Source organism: Varroa destructor, unplaced genomic scaffold (assembly GCF_002443255.2).
Source record: "Varroa destructor unplaced genomic scaffold, Vdes_3.0 BEIS01000007.1, whole genome shotgun sequence".
NCBI classification, from domain to species: Eukaryota; Metazoa; Arthropoda; class Arachnida; order Mesostigmata; family Varroidae; genus Varroa; species Varroa destructor.
Genome location: NW_019211460.1, coordinates 27165420 through 27181761, shown reverse-complemented (window position 1 = coordinate 27181761; position 16342 = coordinate 27165420). Strand labels below are relative to the sequence as shown.

At 40.4% G+C, this 16342-nt stretch overlaps 1 protein-coding gene across 7 annotated transcripts in view; it reads right to left on the bottom strand.

The window, feature by feature from the left end:
• LOC111254102 (uncharacterized) overlaps window positions 1-16342 on the bottom strand; it is a 93957-nt gene that overhangs the window by 22478 nt on the left and 55137 nt on the right. For all 7 annotated transcript variants that reach the window (XM_086974394.1, XM_022814613.2, XM_022814614.2 and 4 more), the window contains 7 exons: window positions 15306-16240; window positions 14571-14649; window positions 11356-11442; window positions 9894-10043; window positions 9509-9587; window positions 5822-5916; window positions 5033-5154 (listed from right to left, as the gene is read on the bottom strand). In XM_086974394.1, coding sequence (XP_086830520.1) covers window positions 5033-5154; window positions 5822-5916; window positions 9509-9587; window positions 9894-10043; window positions 11356-11442; window positions 14571-14649; window positions 15306-15354 — 661 coding nt within the window. In that variant the 5' untranslated portion in view covers window positions 15355-16240. The remainder of the gene's footprint in view (window positions 1-5032; window positions 5155-5821; window positions 5917-9508; window positions 9588-9893; window positions 10044-11355; window positions 11443-14570; window positions 14650-15305; window positions 16241-16342) is intronic.

The following is a 16342-nucleotide window of genomic DNA, read 5'->3' as shown; positions in this document are numbered from 1 at the left end:
TATATATTTATATTAGACAGTGGATGCTGAAGTGCTAGGAACGACGCAAAACGTATGTAGAAGTACTGGCGAGCACCGCACAACAAGTGAATTGGATGAACAAAAATTATAATTGGACATATAGGAAACGATGTACCGTTTACTATTTGGCAGTAACAGTTTTCCCTAGTCTTCGTCACCTTAATATGGTACGTAGTTAAAGGCACAGCCTCTTATCTAAACAATTACTGCTCTGACTATACCTAAAGTACTGCCAGGCGCATAAGTGTCCGCCAATACTAAACACGTGAACGATACAATATAGGCTTGTTTGAACGGTGAGAAAAATGTGCCATGTCTCTCTAAATGGGAAATTCGCAATGTGATTCAGTCGGCAGACGCAACCCTCAACGAGGTGGGGGTGTTTGATGGAGAGTGCTTTATTGTTATATCCAGTGTAAACGCTCATGAATAAGCTGAAAAAGAAAAGAATAAGCTGAAACTGGTAAAACGAACCATATTTTCGCTTCCATCAAATCAAATGTAAACCGTATTTTCTGCAGAGCTGCATTTTTTTTTAAATGACTTGATGAATTAGCACAGAGCATATGTTAGACCAAACTTGATCACGAGAGGAGCCTTTGATGTCAAATAATTGTAACCACGTAGCAGTTGGAACAGACATTTTCCCCTTTTCTAGAACTCATTGCCCATTAAATCTAATATAAAATTCACTCTGAGGCATTAAGCTAGCAAACACGGTGCTGGCTAGCCGTCATGTATGGTAAAAGAAATAGTAACAACCTTTATGAGGAAATGCTTTAGAATAAGATTATTAAAAAATAAAAAAGAAAAACAAAAAAAATAAGTCAGAATAAAGAGTAAATTGTCTTTCGTTACTTATAATGAAATGTGTTTCTTCTGATGCTTTAAAGCCGGCAAAGCCGTCATCAGTACCGCCTTAAACAGTCATTTATCCATTGCCGGTTGTATTCCATGTGTCGTCATCCGAGTGGTCGAAAGATTCGCTGAATTGATTAAAGTAACTACAAATGCTTCAGTTAAACCCACAAACCGATCGGTTAAGCAGAAAGTGACCTAATCACGCCTATACTCGCAGTAGCCGGCGAAAAACGTCATTACGCAGGTAGGATAGTTTCGACACTTGCAGGATGTAACCTAAGAAAGCATTATGCGATTTTCGACCTTTCCTCGTTTACTTCCAGATAGTAGAAGTTACAGAACTTGCCATTCGCTCGTTTGGTAATAGAGCAATATCTCAGTAAGCAAAAAAAAAATAAATAAATAAAAGATGAGACATGGAGGGTAATGCGGAGCAGTACAATAGCAGTGGAAACCTAACCAATAAAAATAGTGTGTCATGAATTTTATAAAATTCCGTGTGCAGACCAGCATTTCGTCGAAGTGAACACGAAGACAACATATATGAGTGAAATATTTTTCACGAAGGCTAAGATTAGCGAACAAGCACATTCTCAATGATGAATGCGTGTGCTTTCAACGCCAATAAACAAAATAAACGTTGGTCTTATAATAAAGATAATATACATAAACACCTCAGACTCTCAACACCAACACCCCTTCAGTGCCAACGGAGACTACCTTAGAGTTGTTACCCTATAGATTTCTATAGGAAGTTCTTATATAGTAGAGATACTTGAAAACTACGAAACGTACAATAATAGAACCAAAACAAAAAGGTCGCCGGACCTAGAAAAACCATCATACAAAGCACGCACATGCTTGGCCTATAAGGCTAGCACGTTGCCATATTGTGAATCGTCCTTCTAACATCACTTATCATCACATCAATATTACAGTACAGCATTAAGATAGAAAGCACGTAAAATTTACTCAGGTTTACTAAAAATTACGATCCAGCTACTATTATTGTTGCTTGTATTTTTACAAACTTCTTGGTGTCACTGTCAATTTATCTAAGGCGCCAAGGTAATTATAAGATGGAATTAGATTTGTATCGAATTTAATCTGGGCCTAAGTTGTTTTTACTCTGTCCCGCAGTCGAATCCTCGCACCGACCGTTACGAACAGAAAAATTTTACTTATTTTTTTATGGTATTTGTATAGTTGAAAGACATCTTATCAGATTTTAGGAAGGGTACACACTGTTTGAAACATAAAGCGACATATGGTTTGGATGCGCAGAATAGGCAAACTAAACGATTGTATTCTGCAAGCTACTATTATCTTAATTATTATTTTATTGTAAATACTAGCTATGCTTCAGTATAGAGAAACTTCGAGGCAATATATATTCATCTAAAATGCTCGCAGCTCAGCCAGTATATAGCTGTTGTTTTAAAATAGTAGCATTATGTATCCAGCAATCGTTATATATTCACTATATATACTGTTATTTGGACATAGTAAATAAATTAACCAGCATAAGAATAGGAAAACGTATGTCCAAATGTATAAATAGTACGTTTTATTCATAGGTGAACGGCATCGTGGCGTACAACTGCTAAAAGCTAGAAGATAAGTACGACAGACACCCGTAGCTCAACATGCCCCATTTCGTCATTGATCGAATCACTTGAACGTCAAAATCTCAGCCTAGCCACCGGAAGATAAAGCGTCATATCCTCTCTATCCTAACTACAAGTCGCTGAGTGACCTTAGCCTTTGTTCACGTCACTATGTAATTATAAACCATATTCAGTTTACATAGAACTCAATAATTTAAAGGTAGCTATCAAGCAGCAGAAATAAGCTTGCGGGCATTTGCGAATCCTTAGTTTTGTTTCTTTCAAATGCGCGAATACGAAAGGTAACTGACCGTACTACAACGCTTCTTTTGCAAGATCTGTCATCGAATGTAAGTAAAAACTGATCGGGGTAACTGATCAGGCGGTTGCTTTACTCTACCTATATACGAATACATACGGTGGTCACATACATGGCGTGCTGCACGATCTATTATAAATGTATCTTAGAGGACGTTACGCATATGCTGGACACGCGCGGTTCCCAAACTCCCCATCTACTGTCGTCATCTTAATCTCTATAGATTTTCAATATTCATAGCAGCATTATAAAGAGAGCAAGCAAAACGAATCGCTATCTCCTTCCTACTTCTGACAAATCTGCAGCACTCTGGAACCCCTTTTCAGACTTCGCGAGGCCTCGGCCGTTCGGCCTGTACATATCAGCAAGGCAAGGGGAACACTTGGCAGGCAAAGCAGTTAGAAGTGAACAATGGCGTCAGTTGAAAATTCCCGGTCCGGTGCGCCCCCTTGCTTCTCTCTCTCTCTTTCTATCTGCCGTCGTTATACGCGCTATTCACCTATAAAAATATATTTCCGCTCAGTGAAAGGTAGGGGCAGCGAATAAAAGGCTAGCGATTGTCGGCCCTCAGTCTGCATTTTGGCTTTCAGCTTTCGCACACTGATAGCGGGCGACCACGGCTGATCTGCCTATCGGAATTACTTCGCGCGGACTTCTCAGTTCGAAATAGTGCAAAGCCTTAAGTAACAGAGGCTACCTTTTTTCTTTCTCCATCGTTCGACGTAGACATCGTCGCTGCTTTGGTGTGGCGAAAAGTAGCATCATGAAGCATCGCTTCGAAGTTGTCCCAGAAGCAGCAAGCACGGCCTAGCACAGAACATGGCCGACAAAACAGGACCGTCCATCGTTGGATTGGACATTAAACTAACCACACGCAGTATAGGCTCGATTATACAGTACAGATGTGATCAAAGGCACCGGCACTAATATATTTAGGGGTTCTGCTCATAAATGAATAACTATGAGTAAAAGTTTGCTTTTGTAACCAGGGGCTACAAAAATAGCTGGTCCACTTTTGAAAAGACACTGACTGATCTTCTAGCAGTCAGCCCTTGGCGATCTAACGCACGAGCACGCTTTCGTGGGGCCACATAGAAACAGCACTTGTTTCTTCAACAGATCAAGATATCATTTTCCCCCGGTACTTTTGTACAGGGCAGCTGCAATGCACGTGCTAATAAATATTAAACCACATCCGTCGTGTAGATCTGATTGAATAGAACACGGACGGCGTTCGGAGTAGTTTGTTACCCGTAGATACTGAAAAGTGGCCAGCGGCAATGATCTGCCTGAAACCAAATATGGGCTGACTTGCTTGAAATTACCATTAGATGCGTTTACATGCGTATACATACCAGTTAACAGAAATTGTGTTTTTTTGGCACAGCCTGCATTGGCAAGGATATATGGCTATCCAAAGGGAGATTTTTAATTGTTTAATAATTCATTTAAATGTTGATGCGATCTTTCTAATTATTCTAGAGCGCTGCAACCACAGGAAACACTCTGTCCGTACTGTAATAAACAGCGTTGCGGCTAGATAATTTGTCTGTCCTGCAATCCAATAACGTTGTCAATATGTTTGTACGATCATCAAGTGCTATAAAACTAATATAACGACCCTGCCAGGGGTAACAAAAATAAGCAATATTATCACGCACTGAATTAACTTAATATATTGCATCATGTAAAAAATGACAGCGACCGACAACAGGTTGTCTGGCCTTATAAGAACCATCATTCACTAGTTAGAATGGCGAATACGCTCTATTTTCGTCAATGTGGTGCTCTCGTATCTTTGCCGTACTGTTGTACGGTGAAAATATTCACAGAGTAGAATACCTTTGTAGAGAAAGTAGAATAATTGGTAAAAAAAAAAAAAAAAAGATACATTCGTGTGCTTTTTATTAAGTTTTGAATAAATCAATGTTATTTTTTTCAACGACAACAGTATAAAGACAAAACTTTTTCAATCAATTTCAAGTCCTGGAAGCGGCGCGCTTGTATGTTGTATAAATTAATAATACTTGCTCATAAACGTAGGCATCCATTGAAAAGGGAAGCTCCATTTCCTTGCGCATGCGCTCATGTGACATCGGTATGAAATCTGCTCTAAATTATCAATAAAAAAAAAATGATAGTACTGTAATATATCCTTTAGAAAACTAAAACGTTTCTATCTAAATAGGACTCGTTGGCGAACTGCTTGTTCGTCGAAAGTTACCGGTGAGTCTGTTGAGAAGAACCTTGGGTGCACGGGGAGACTCGTTATCTTCGGGACTTCCGAAGGGCAGGACTACTACATTCCATTCGAACCCGCCAAACGATAAAAAGGGCGACTCGATCCTGTTGGTGGAATATCGTACGAGCCCAAAGCAATAGATAAGTCAGCAGGTTCACGTTTGGGCGTCTAGTACATCGTAGTAAACTACGGCAAAACATTAAAAACTTTTGGTACCTTGGCACATATCCCTGCTATAGATGGTAATGCTATGTATATATATATATTAGTCGCGCAAGGAAACATCTTTCATTATGTCTGAAATCTTCTACCGACGATACTCTTTCGTGAGTAAAAGCGCCTGTTAGATAATAGACAGTACTTCTAAATAGACTTCTGGGAATAGGTGCACTGATAACTGAGTGGATCAAATATCTGTATCTACAAACGAAACTATAGTTGACAAGCTGACTGAATAGTTTGCCGTATGTGCAGAACCCAGTTCAGGTAGTGATATAAAGCCTGTGATTCCTCAGAGAAACACTTCGACGTTAAGTGTCAAGGACATAGTTAACTAGGGACCCCTGATAAATACGAAGTGAACATTTTGTAAAATCTTATTTAGGCTTGTGTGTAACGCAGTTAATATGGTTGAAATTGTTGCTTCACGTTTGATGAGCGTGAAATGGTTATATTTACAACTGCCGATCAATTTGGTCATCTGAGCACGATCGGAAACCTTCTGCTTTTAAATCCTTAACCCTACTCAATCTCGCGGGCGTACATACTCACTTAACAATGTGCTGCTGGTGCATAGTTGTTGTGTATCGTCGACCCTCATCGTGAGCTCCCACTCCGATTGAGTTGCCCATGTAATGAGGCGGAATCTGAATAGAAACGAACGAAATGAACACATCGTGTTAATGACAAACATAACAGCGTAACGTATACGCGTCTCAGAGAAACACATGAAAGCTCTTTGAAAGAAATTGTCGATTTACTTCCCTCCTGAAGAGGATCTGCGTGAAACTTCAACTTAGCCCCGAATCCCAAACTGCGTTTTAGAGCCAAAATCAACCAAATACGGTTACTATTTACTTTAACTAGTGTCTAGCAACCACCAATATATCACTAATCATTGCTGCTGTTCCTCTGTACTGAAGTTGAACACTTCATTTGAAAGAGGTACTCAGGTACGATGGCCGAACAGAAAAGGTTTCGAGACGTATTACATAGCATAATAGCATAATAAATTAAAGTAGAAATCACGCTGAGTTCAGGTCTCACACTGCATTTGTCTATTTTTTCAAATCTGTGACTTCAAGATATGGTCATATATTTACTTAGTGTCTCATCCGATGTTACCATTTGAGCGATATAAACCTTATTTATAAGGTTAACCACTGCAGTTCTCAAATGTTGCAAGACGTCACCCCGATCGTGTGAAACAATCACACACGCGTTGATATTATATATTATATAGACGTCGTTTAAGCCTGTCCTGCAATACAGGCATGGATAACGTGCGGCAGCGGACCCAAAGCGCTTTGGGAAACGTGTAAATATATTCTGCTCTCATAGGATCACAATATTTGTATTTTCGAAATTATGCACTTTCCACTGTCGAGCTTAGCCTTGGTGGGATATGAGAAATTTTTCGTAGAACTAAAGGTCAGACATAGAACATAGCAGCTTGCTGTATTGGTATAATAGGTTCACTACATGAAAACATTTTGCTTAAGTCCCAGTAAAAGGTTGTTTGGCAGAAATAATTAAACGTAGAACCTTCGTAATGCATTTCACGCATGTCCATATTAGCCCGTGGGGTGCTAAGCGCTCAAGCGTACCAGAAAAATGGATATCTAAAGAACTTAAAAAGCTACTAAGGTACGTTATCGGACGTGCGTTAGATATGCTTCTATATGAAATTATGACAGTGACGATTTTAATATTGCCCTCAATCTCTTTTCCCGTTTGCGTCCATGCCAAATCCTAATATAATCGTTGTTGACTTTGCTAACGCTGCTCTTGCTACTCCCTACTTCGGCCATTGTTTATGACAAAGGTAAAAAGGGGAGCCCTGCTGTAAGGTTGCAGTGTGGAGACTGCTCAAACACTATATACTGTTTGTTTTTTGCATCTCGGAAAAGTTCAACACGAAGTAGCATGCCCACGTGTACACACGCTGCCTCTCAATCTAAAACTAACCCTTGGCTCGATCGATGCGGTACTTTGAGCTCTTAGGTGTCGAAATTCTAATGGATACCGTGAACAAAATGTAGAAAAAGTGGACCGCGACAGAGTAGCAAAACAAGTAGATAGAGTGATACCCAAATACTGTAAAAGAAAAAAATTCAGACTTTAGAATGCAGCAAAGTACGAGTCATAAGAAAAGGTGTACCTTCCGTATGCGATATCCAGAGAAGACCTCAAAACGCGGTTGACGACGTCGGCACTCGAACACACACTTCGAAAACCACTAACAACAGCCTATACTACCCATATTCTGTTTACTGCTTTTTCTTAAAATTCATCTTGAATAATAATAATAATAAGAAACACCGTATTAGAATATGTACATATTCATATTTTAGACTCTTGTATTACGGCTAAATACTGTATGTAGTGTAAAAAGAGCTGGTCAGAGAATTTTTCCGGAAAATACGTCGGGCAGTGCACTGCAGTTCACTTTGCTTCTTACCTTGAACTAAACGTTTTAACTAGCATAGTCTTAATTAGTGGAAATGAATCGGCTTTAATCGGCCGAACTTGTCGACGAACTCTGTTGGGGTCGACCCAATTGATAGTAATAACAATAAACATCGTTATCATAAGTATGACCGGTTCTTTTTTTTCCAAGCTCTGATTTTTTCGGTTTCCGACGCTTTTGGTTCAACCAAGAAATCGTCGTCAGACCGGTATTGAAATCGTGATGACTATTCATAAAAGCTTCCGAGACGTCGTTGCATATTTTTACCAAGTTGGCTGCCGGTTTGCTTATGTCTAAGTTAGACGGTAGCCGAGTGGTTTATGTGCATATAGCAGTTGTGTTTGGGTTAGTCATTTCTGTCAGGTCGGACTACACTTTCACCTTACTAATTGGGTTTTTTTTTCTAGTATGCCACATACGAGGATGACTTATCGCTTCTGTATAAACGTGACCTTTAATAATAAGCCCTTTTCTGCTATTCGTACCAGCAGACAAATTAGGAAAGACGTCACTCTCACATAAGATACCAATTCCTGCATTGTTCGGCGTCGTCATCACTATCTGCTTTCTATTTCAATCTAAGGAGGAAAATCGCGGCTGCGCAGTCAACGGTAAAATGTTACCCTATAGAGAGGCTACGTAGTATTTTTGCCTAGTAAATTTATTTCTTTTATTTTATTGAGTTTCTAAAATGGCTGAAACGTACATCAGCGGGCTCACGCATGCGCGAGGTTCATACATTATAAATTTATATGCACAGTGGCTGATCTCAGGCTGAGGCTTACACGTTGTTGTGCAGTGCATTGCATTTCTAACAAAGCAACGACAATTCCATTTCTTCCTATAGCCTTACAAAATAGAATCCTGTGGCCTTTCGCCACATAAAATTATTATAGCCAGTCTTTCCAGTGGTGGTCCTTATCAGTCTCATCGACTAGAGAAGTGGAAAAGCACAACTAACGCATTGTCCAATGTTATTCCTTCCGAGTAGTTGATGGTCACTGACCTTGCCTATGACCTTGCCTAGAATCCTTTTGAAGTATAAAATCGTTGACTGAATTTAATTCGATACCGTTTTTAGAGGGCAACAACAAGCAGGGTCGTCTCGTATGGCATAGTGTCGAAGGCACTCTTTAAGTCACTATATGTGATGTTAACAAGAGATTTTCACTTATAGCAATGATATTCTAAAACTCTAACGGACAGTTTACCGCTTATCGCCGTTCCTTCGCCATGTTTTATGTTAAAGAAATACACCTTTGGCGCTTCGCGCTGAAGACTCTTTTTACGTAGGTCATTCATTTCGTCATCTTGAAGATAATAGAAATCAAAACGATTGGACACCTATTTGCTATCGCCTTTGCATGCGGATACACTTCACACTCTTTGATACGTTTTAGCTGTTCGATCGTCCCTTAACGATCTGGAAGAAAAGATCTGAGAGATCTCCCACCGCGCTTTTTTGAAAAGAACCGCTAGAAAATCTTCAAGACTCTAACTGCGTTTATCGGATAAGCTGCCATCATGGTTCCGGGCGTAGAACAGCTCTTGCACATTCTGCTATGGGCGCGGCTTCTTCACTGGTCTTCTCAAAAGGCTTATATATCTATAAATTTGTTTTATTAGAATTTCCGCTTCATAAGCGTATACTCACTGCTTCTTCCGCTACTGCACTGCCATAACTACAGACGAGCGCTGGTTTCTCATGGTGAATATAATCGTATGAAAATACTATCAAGGAAAAAAATATGGATATGCACGCCCCGTACCTTTATATCAGCATCGAACATGGTGGACACGTTGGCCATGGACAGCTCGACGAGGAACTCGCCTGTTTCGTCAGCGAACCTGTATGTTCAATCAGTAACAAAAGGTTATCAATGCTTGCAAGTGATCTCAGCATGTAAAAATAAGCCAATTCTACCTGTTTTTTTTTTTTTTTTTTTTTTTTTGTAGAGAAGATCTTCTTAAGAGTATTCGATTAAAGAACGCTCGCACTCGTAGGTGTGTCAGTGAAGTTAGCATTATACAACATCTCGCTGTCGCTAGATCAATAGTATACAGCAATGTGTCATGAAGGTTTTCACAGTGAGTTATCCCAGTTATCTAATAGTTCAGGTGTTTAAATTAGAGAAAAAAAAGTTTGTGTTGAACCTTCTCTCGGCCAGCTCCGCCAGGGGCAACCATTTGGCCGCGCCGTGCGCAGGCGAGTCGACTGTGAACGGCGTCTGTTTTTCGGATAAGCTTTCATTACGAGAGAAATGCTCCCGATTCAGTAATGTCAACGTAAAGTCCACACAACACCTGCAACGATAATTGTAGTTAAGGGTTTAATGTGTCACACAACAGGCGCAATGTAAAATATGAATAAGCCTTGGGCGCCTGCTGTTAGTGCTATGATATTTTTCCATAATTCTCCTGGAGCGTTCTTAAAAACGACCTATTTAAAGCAAAAACAAGCTTTGCAATTACTCTAAAATTCAGCTACTTTGCCCTTCAAAATCTATTTATGCTGCACACTGAAGCAGAGGAGACATGAGAGTTGTAACGACACCCCTCTTTTAGATTAAGCTGATGTTTCAAGCGCGATAGTTCACTCTTGGCTCAGTTTCCAGGATCTCATAACATATCTAAAAATAGAGCTATGTATGTTCGCTGCTCTAGCCGCCTGTCGATTGCTTTGGATTTTTTACACTTGAAAACCAACTCTACATCGCCCAATTTCTGTTCCCATACGAAGGCGCACATGTGAAGGTAAGAACAGGGGCAGAGCTAACACACGTCAGTTCACTGGGCGATGAAAGCAGAGAACTATTTGCTACCAGCGGCCTCGACGAAACGTAAAGCAACTTGCTGCAATAATTTTGGCGTGCAGAAAGAGGCACCAAATGGAACATGTGCGCAAATACATAATGGACATAGAAAATAACTGGGGTTTACTGCAGGCTTAAAAACCAAAAAGAAAAAACGGCACTAGTGGAGGCTGAGGAAATCGTGTTGGTTCGCCGCAGTCGTTTTTACTCGTCAAACTGATTTTATTAACAGGGGTACTTCCTGCAATCGCACTGTAACTAAATTCTTTCTTTGCATCTTGCAGTATATTATCATTCGGAAAGTGGGTTTAGAAACCGGAAACTGGGAAGCAGATATCCAATGAAGTTGAGGTGACTAAGCTGCGTATCGAAAACGAAGTAAGAGATCCAAAGAATAATATTATATATATATATACATAGGTGTATTGATGTATATGCATGCATTGTTCTTGCCGGAACGAATACAAAGATAAATGCAGGCAGGGGTAACAGCATTAGGCTTCCAGGTGAGAAATAGATAAGTAGGTTTACAGCTCAATCAGGTTTAATTTGCAGAGTACTTTAGGCTGGATTTTTTGCTCAACTATAAGCCTACGCCTGACACAAGTAAAACCTCGATTCCGTCCTTCCTTTTCTCAACATATTTGGTCAGTAGGTTTCAGAGTAAGTCAGAAGTTAACAAGGTAATGAAACTTAGCTTAGCGAACTCTATTGATTATCCGTACTTCAGTATTTTGTATGCTTATACGCTTCTGGTAATACCTACGTGTATTGATCTTAAAACGTTGCAAATGTTGGCTCACCTTGAGCTTTGCGCGGGATTCCGGATCACCAAGAACACTCCGAGAGTTTTTTCAGTTCGGACAAACGACAACGCCCACCGGTGATACCTGAAACATGAAAACAACCGTTGGATAGACTCCTGCCAGTTACAGGATGGATCAGGAGGAGATGATGTCGAGTTCTATTTTCTATTCATTTTTGTACCACACATCAAATATTATTAGTAAACCACTGCTATAAATTTATTCGACGGACAAGTTCAAGCCCCAAGGAATCTGGCAACGTCTGCGCTCGAAACATTCTAAAAGTTGACTTTTCATAATGTTTTATATTCGAAGAAACACTGTACCCATTAAGTTTCGCCTACAGTTTATCATATTTCGTCATATATATATATATATATATATATGTATATATATATATATATGTATATATATTGTCATTATGCTAGTTGGCTCCCGAAGTCTGGTCAAGTACCATAACGTATAAATGCTAATAGTCAGTGTCTAAGCGCCAATCTCCACGGGTGTCCTGAGTCGTTTGTTGTCATGACAGCCTAACAGATTTTACTCATAACCCTAGTCTAAAGAGGGCATGAGAAGATTACATTTCACGTTTATAACAATCATCTTCCATCAATCAGCACCGGGCATTGATTAGACGTCGGGTTACGAAGCTGAGTATGGACGTAACCGCCTCTATCATACGATGGCTACTTGTGTAACAGTTAAACAAGATGGCCTTGCGTGCACTCTGAAGTGAGCGGAATAACTGCTGCTAGAGTTATCAGCGCAATTAACTTTGAAGTTTACTTTGTATAGTACGATATGAGGTACGTACATAATACAAATTATGATCGGGAGAGATATGTATCTAACCGGCAATGGCGTTGTTCGTCGATTAACATAATAAAGGGATAGACCGCAAGAACGAAGTTTATCGATTCGTGACAACGGTTAGCCTGCTGATGAACTAAGCGGGAATGTTGCCTTCGAAATTTGCTTCACGACGAGAAACGCCAAACTTACCTTCGCACTGGTGTTGCCAATAAGAAATTGATGCACTCTTCAGCCAACCAAACCCAATGCTACGTTGATATACAATTATGTGACAGAGGAAATTAAACTGATTGAAGAAATGAACTCTGGCTATAATAAACTGGCTCGTCGTTGGCGTAATTCGAAGTACGGCTTCTCGGCCGGAAGTAGCCTATTGGCCAAGGCTTACGTCATCCACGGTGTCGATACCGCCCACGTCAACGTTCGCAACAGCGTCAGCCACAGCTTGTATAATCAGCCCAAATTTTGCACCCCTTCCAGCCTGCGGGCTGAGTCGTTCAGCGACCGCATTGTTGATACATTTGCCGGTCAGTATTAGCTAGCCAGCCGCCTATCAACGTTTCGGAAACAACAACGAGTGGATCAAACTGCAGTATCACCAGCTTAAGCAACGTATCACGCCATTCGACAATCACAGATACTCCATGCCGATATGCAATAAGGATCGAACGGACATCTCAATGCTATCATAGCACGAGGCGGATCTAAGCGACAAGCAGAACCTACTAGGAAGAGTTTAAAAAAATCGATATTTCTGTTGTTTACCCCCTCCCGGGGTGCGTGCCTTATTTTCGACCAAGGATGATCAGAGGTACGCTGGCGGGCGGTACTACTCCTAGCGCAAGCTATCTGACCGACTGGCTAATGTGATCAGCAATTTGACCAACCGAATCCGTACAATGGCATGCACCAAAGCCTTTCCATCCTAGCGTATGCCTGTATAGTTCATTATCACGTTTGAAACAATCATCTGTTCAATACCGATCCGCTCGATACATGTTAGGTTTCGGCAATATGCCGATACCGCCTATATATGTGGATAGCCATCTCGTTATCGTCACGTACTATCTATGTGGAGGCGTATGTTTGTTCCAAACGGAGCAGAATGTTATTATTTTCTTCCTCTTATATTCGCGCAGTTGTCGATTAATACTTCTGAAAGATTACGTTATTTGGTTCACACCAACTAGAATCGAAAGAGGAATGCGATCAGGATGTCTTCGCTTTATAGCCCACAGAAGCGATATTATCTTCCTAATTATACTATAATTACCAAACCAAAAAATTAAGCAAGGTTCGTGCATTTTGGATAGCACTCGGCCGAAGGTCGGTCGATCATTACCATCAGAGTAGGATCGCCCGGTACGTCTGGTTACTGGCGCTTATTTCTATCTCTAGCCGATCAAGCCTCTAGCTGAGAAAGCGAGGGGTCGATGGTTCAAGGCGCGCGATATCTTCATGGCTTGATTAAAAAAAAAAAAAGAAACTTTACTGCTATATAGTGTTAAGGAGCTCAGTAGGTTGGTAACTGGTGCCGCGCACTTAATTGCATCCCATGCTGACCTAGAACTTCTGCAGGTTGATTAGAATCTTCAAAGATGGTGAATTGTCTAGAGCTTGAATGTTGCGTTCGTGTCGATAGCAGTATTAGTAGTAGCCTGCCTCTAGCCGTTGGGAGATAGCAGACTTTATTGTCAAAATTGTTAACTTTTCTAAGTTCATGTAAGCTCTTGACTTTATGATAGCCAAAGAAAATAAGATTAAACGTTGTGTTACTATTATTATTATTACTTAAATAGATTTTACTATTATGTCTGAAGCGAAATAACACTAACACATGTACCATTTATTGCGCCCCGTTAGCGATGCATTGGCTTCCCATTAACTAGGCAAGAATTTGGCAGTCTTCAGACAATTTGCAATAGTTTTGCTTGTTTAGGGATACTTCAAATGAAGAAATTTCCAAATAGTTTTCGAGCGTCTTAAAGATAACAGCGTTCTTTTTTTCCAATTATTACTTATGAGAAACTGACTGAGAAGCTCGTCTCGAACAGCACTCCAACAGGATATTGCCATAGTATAACGTTCTATAAATAGCGGAGTAATTCTTACAGATATAGCGAACTAGGTAGGCATGTGAAATTTGTCTACATAATACACTTCCTGGACGAGCATTTAGGTAGGGCTAATTATAAAATGTACCGAGATAATAATACTTACGGTAAGCACAATCCTCGTGAATGTCACTATTCGTGTTTCGCGAACCGTGTTTAATATGGTATCTTAAAACTTGTCCCTTCTATGAGACAAACACTGCATCGTCGAACAAGCGTAGTTTGTAAGTCAGTATATAAATTCAAAACAAACAAGGTAGGCCGTTGTAAGATGCTACTTACCCGTGCGCAAAGTCTTTCGTGACAGCGTCACGATGGATGTCTCTTGTTACCGTTCGTGTCACGATAAACGTGAAGATGCCTGCAAAGGGATTATATAATAATGTAATGGTCAACCACAACATCGAACCACCTGCGATCTCCGCTGCAGGTGCCCCGCTTGTAGCTGTTCTTTTTTCATATTGTCGTTTCTTAATACCTTGCGCATACAAGTTATGCTAAGACTGCATTGCGTGTTATCAAATCACACTGCCTCTAAGGCGCAAAATAGGTACGGTAACATCCACTGACAAAGTGTCATCAGGTGACCTTTTTGTAACAGAAGCGTTTAGAAAAATATAAAAAAAAGGCGATAAGCCGAGTATTTGGGAATACGAACACTAGTGAATGAGACGTATCAAGATACTTCTTTACTAGACTTTATTTTTGTTTAAAGCTTTTTTTGCAAATATCTGTAAAGGAGGGCGTTACGCCATCTGCAGCATCTATTTCTAAAGCTGATGGCAAGAATATCACGCAAATAATTTATAGCTCGATATTGTGTCAGTATATATAGGTTAAGATTCTTGAAACTGTTTAAATTTGGAATAAATAAAAAACGATTGTCGACGTGTATGACGATGAGGGACCAACGCTGGTTTTGTTCTCCCGACATTGTGTGTATGCTTATACTAAAGAAGAGGGCAAACTCACTCATAGTTGTGTAAACAAACATTACTCTAGACGTAATACACTCACCAGTATTGGACCTATCGTTGAGTCTCGTAAATCGGTAGAGGAGTGCCATGGCGACTGACGGACAGTGATTTCGTAGGAAAATTTCTTGAGGAAGGCAATGAAGAACGACAATTTGATCTTGGAAGTGTTTGATTGTCCTAATTCCTGGCTAGATTCCAGCTAGAGGTATAGTAAGTAGCAGATCAAGAAAGTGTACTCTGAAAGGAATGTACTACAATATCTATTTCTATAGGTAGCAGTTTCTATTCAATTTTTCTCGTGTTTTATGTTGCTTGGCTCTGGGACTACTCAGCTGTTCTTCTTCTTGCAAGATTTTCAGTTCTTTTGAAAGTTCTAATATTCGTTGATAATCCTATTTGCTCGTTCTGCTGCAGAATCCGCTTCAGTTTGGTGAAGGGCTGATTCTCAGAGCAGTCTCCTAGGCTGAAATGGGTTGCGGATCTGGACAGCCACTCAGTACCGAAGATACCTTCCAGGCGATCCTCTACTGGGCATTGTCATTTCTAATTTCAACTGCTGATCGCGCGCATCACATTGATGGCTTGCGAAGTACGGTGTAATAATACGTGGCACCAGGTGAATGCTTGGCAGTTATTACTGCCAAAGCGGGGTGCCACTGCCCGAATAGCAGTTGTACGAAGCGTAACAAGGCGAACGTGTAGTTCAGACTGAGATTCAACGATAGGATCCGATCAGTCTGACACCATTCAGAAATGCGTCTACTCGGGAGCTCTTGCCCGTTCCTGTATACCTTACCTTACCTTAGTCCTACATAACACAAATACTGCGGGTATTAGTAGTTCGAAATATTGACAGTCGCGTTTTCTTGCTTTACATTGCACGAATGACTTTCTCATCATTCATATGGGTGTTTGGCATATTCGATAGGTTTGCGGTTGACGCTCTGTTACAACCCACGAGCTAACAGTGGTCACCTGGAATCAAATCACATCTGTGTTAGTTGAATTAGACTTGGCCACCTGTATATGAGTTATTGTAGTTGACGGGTCACAATTCTTAGCTTGCGATTAGAAATA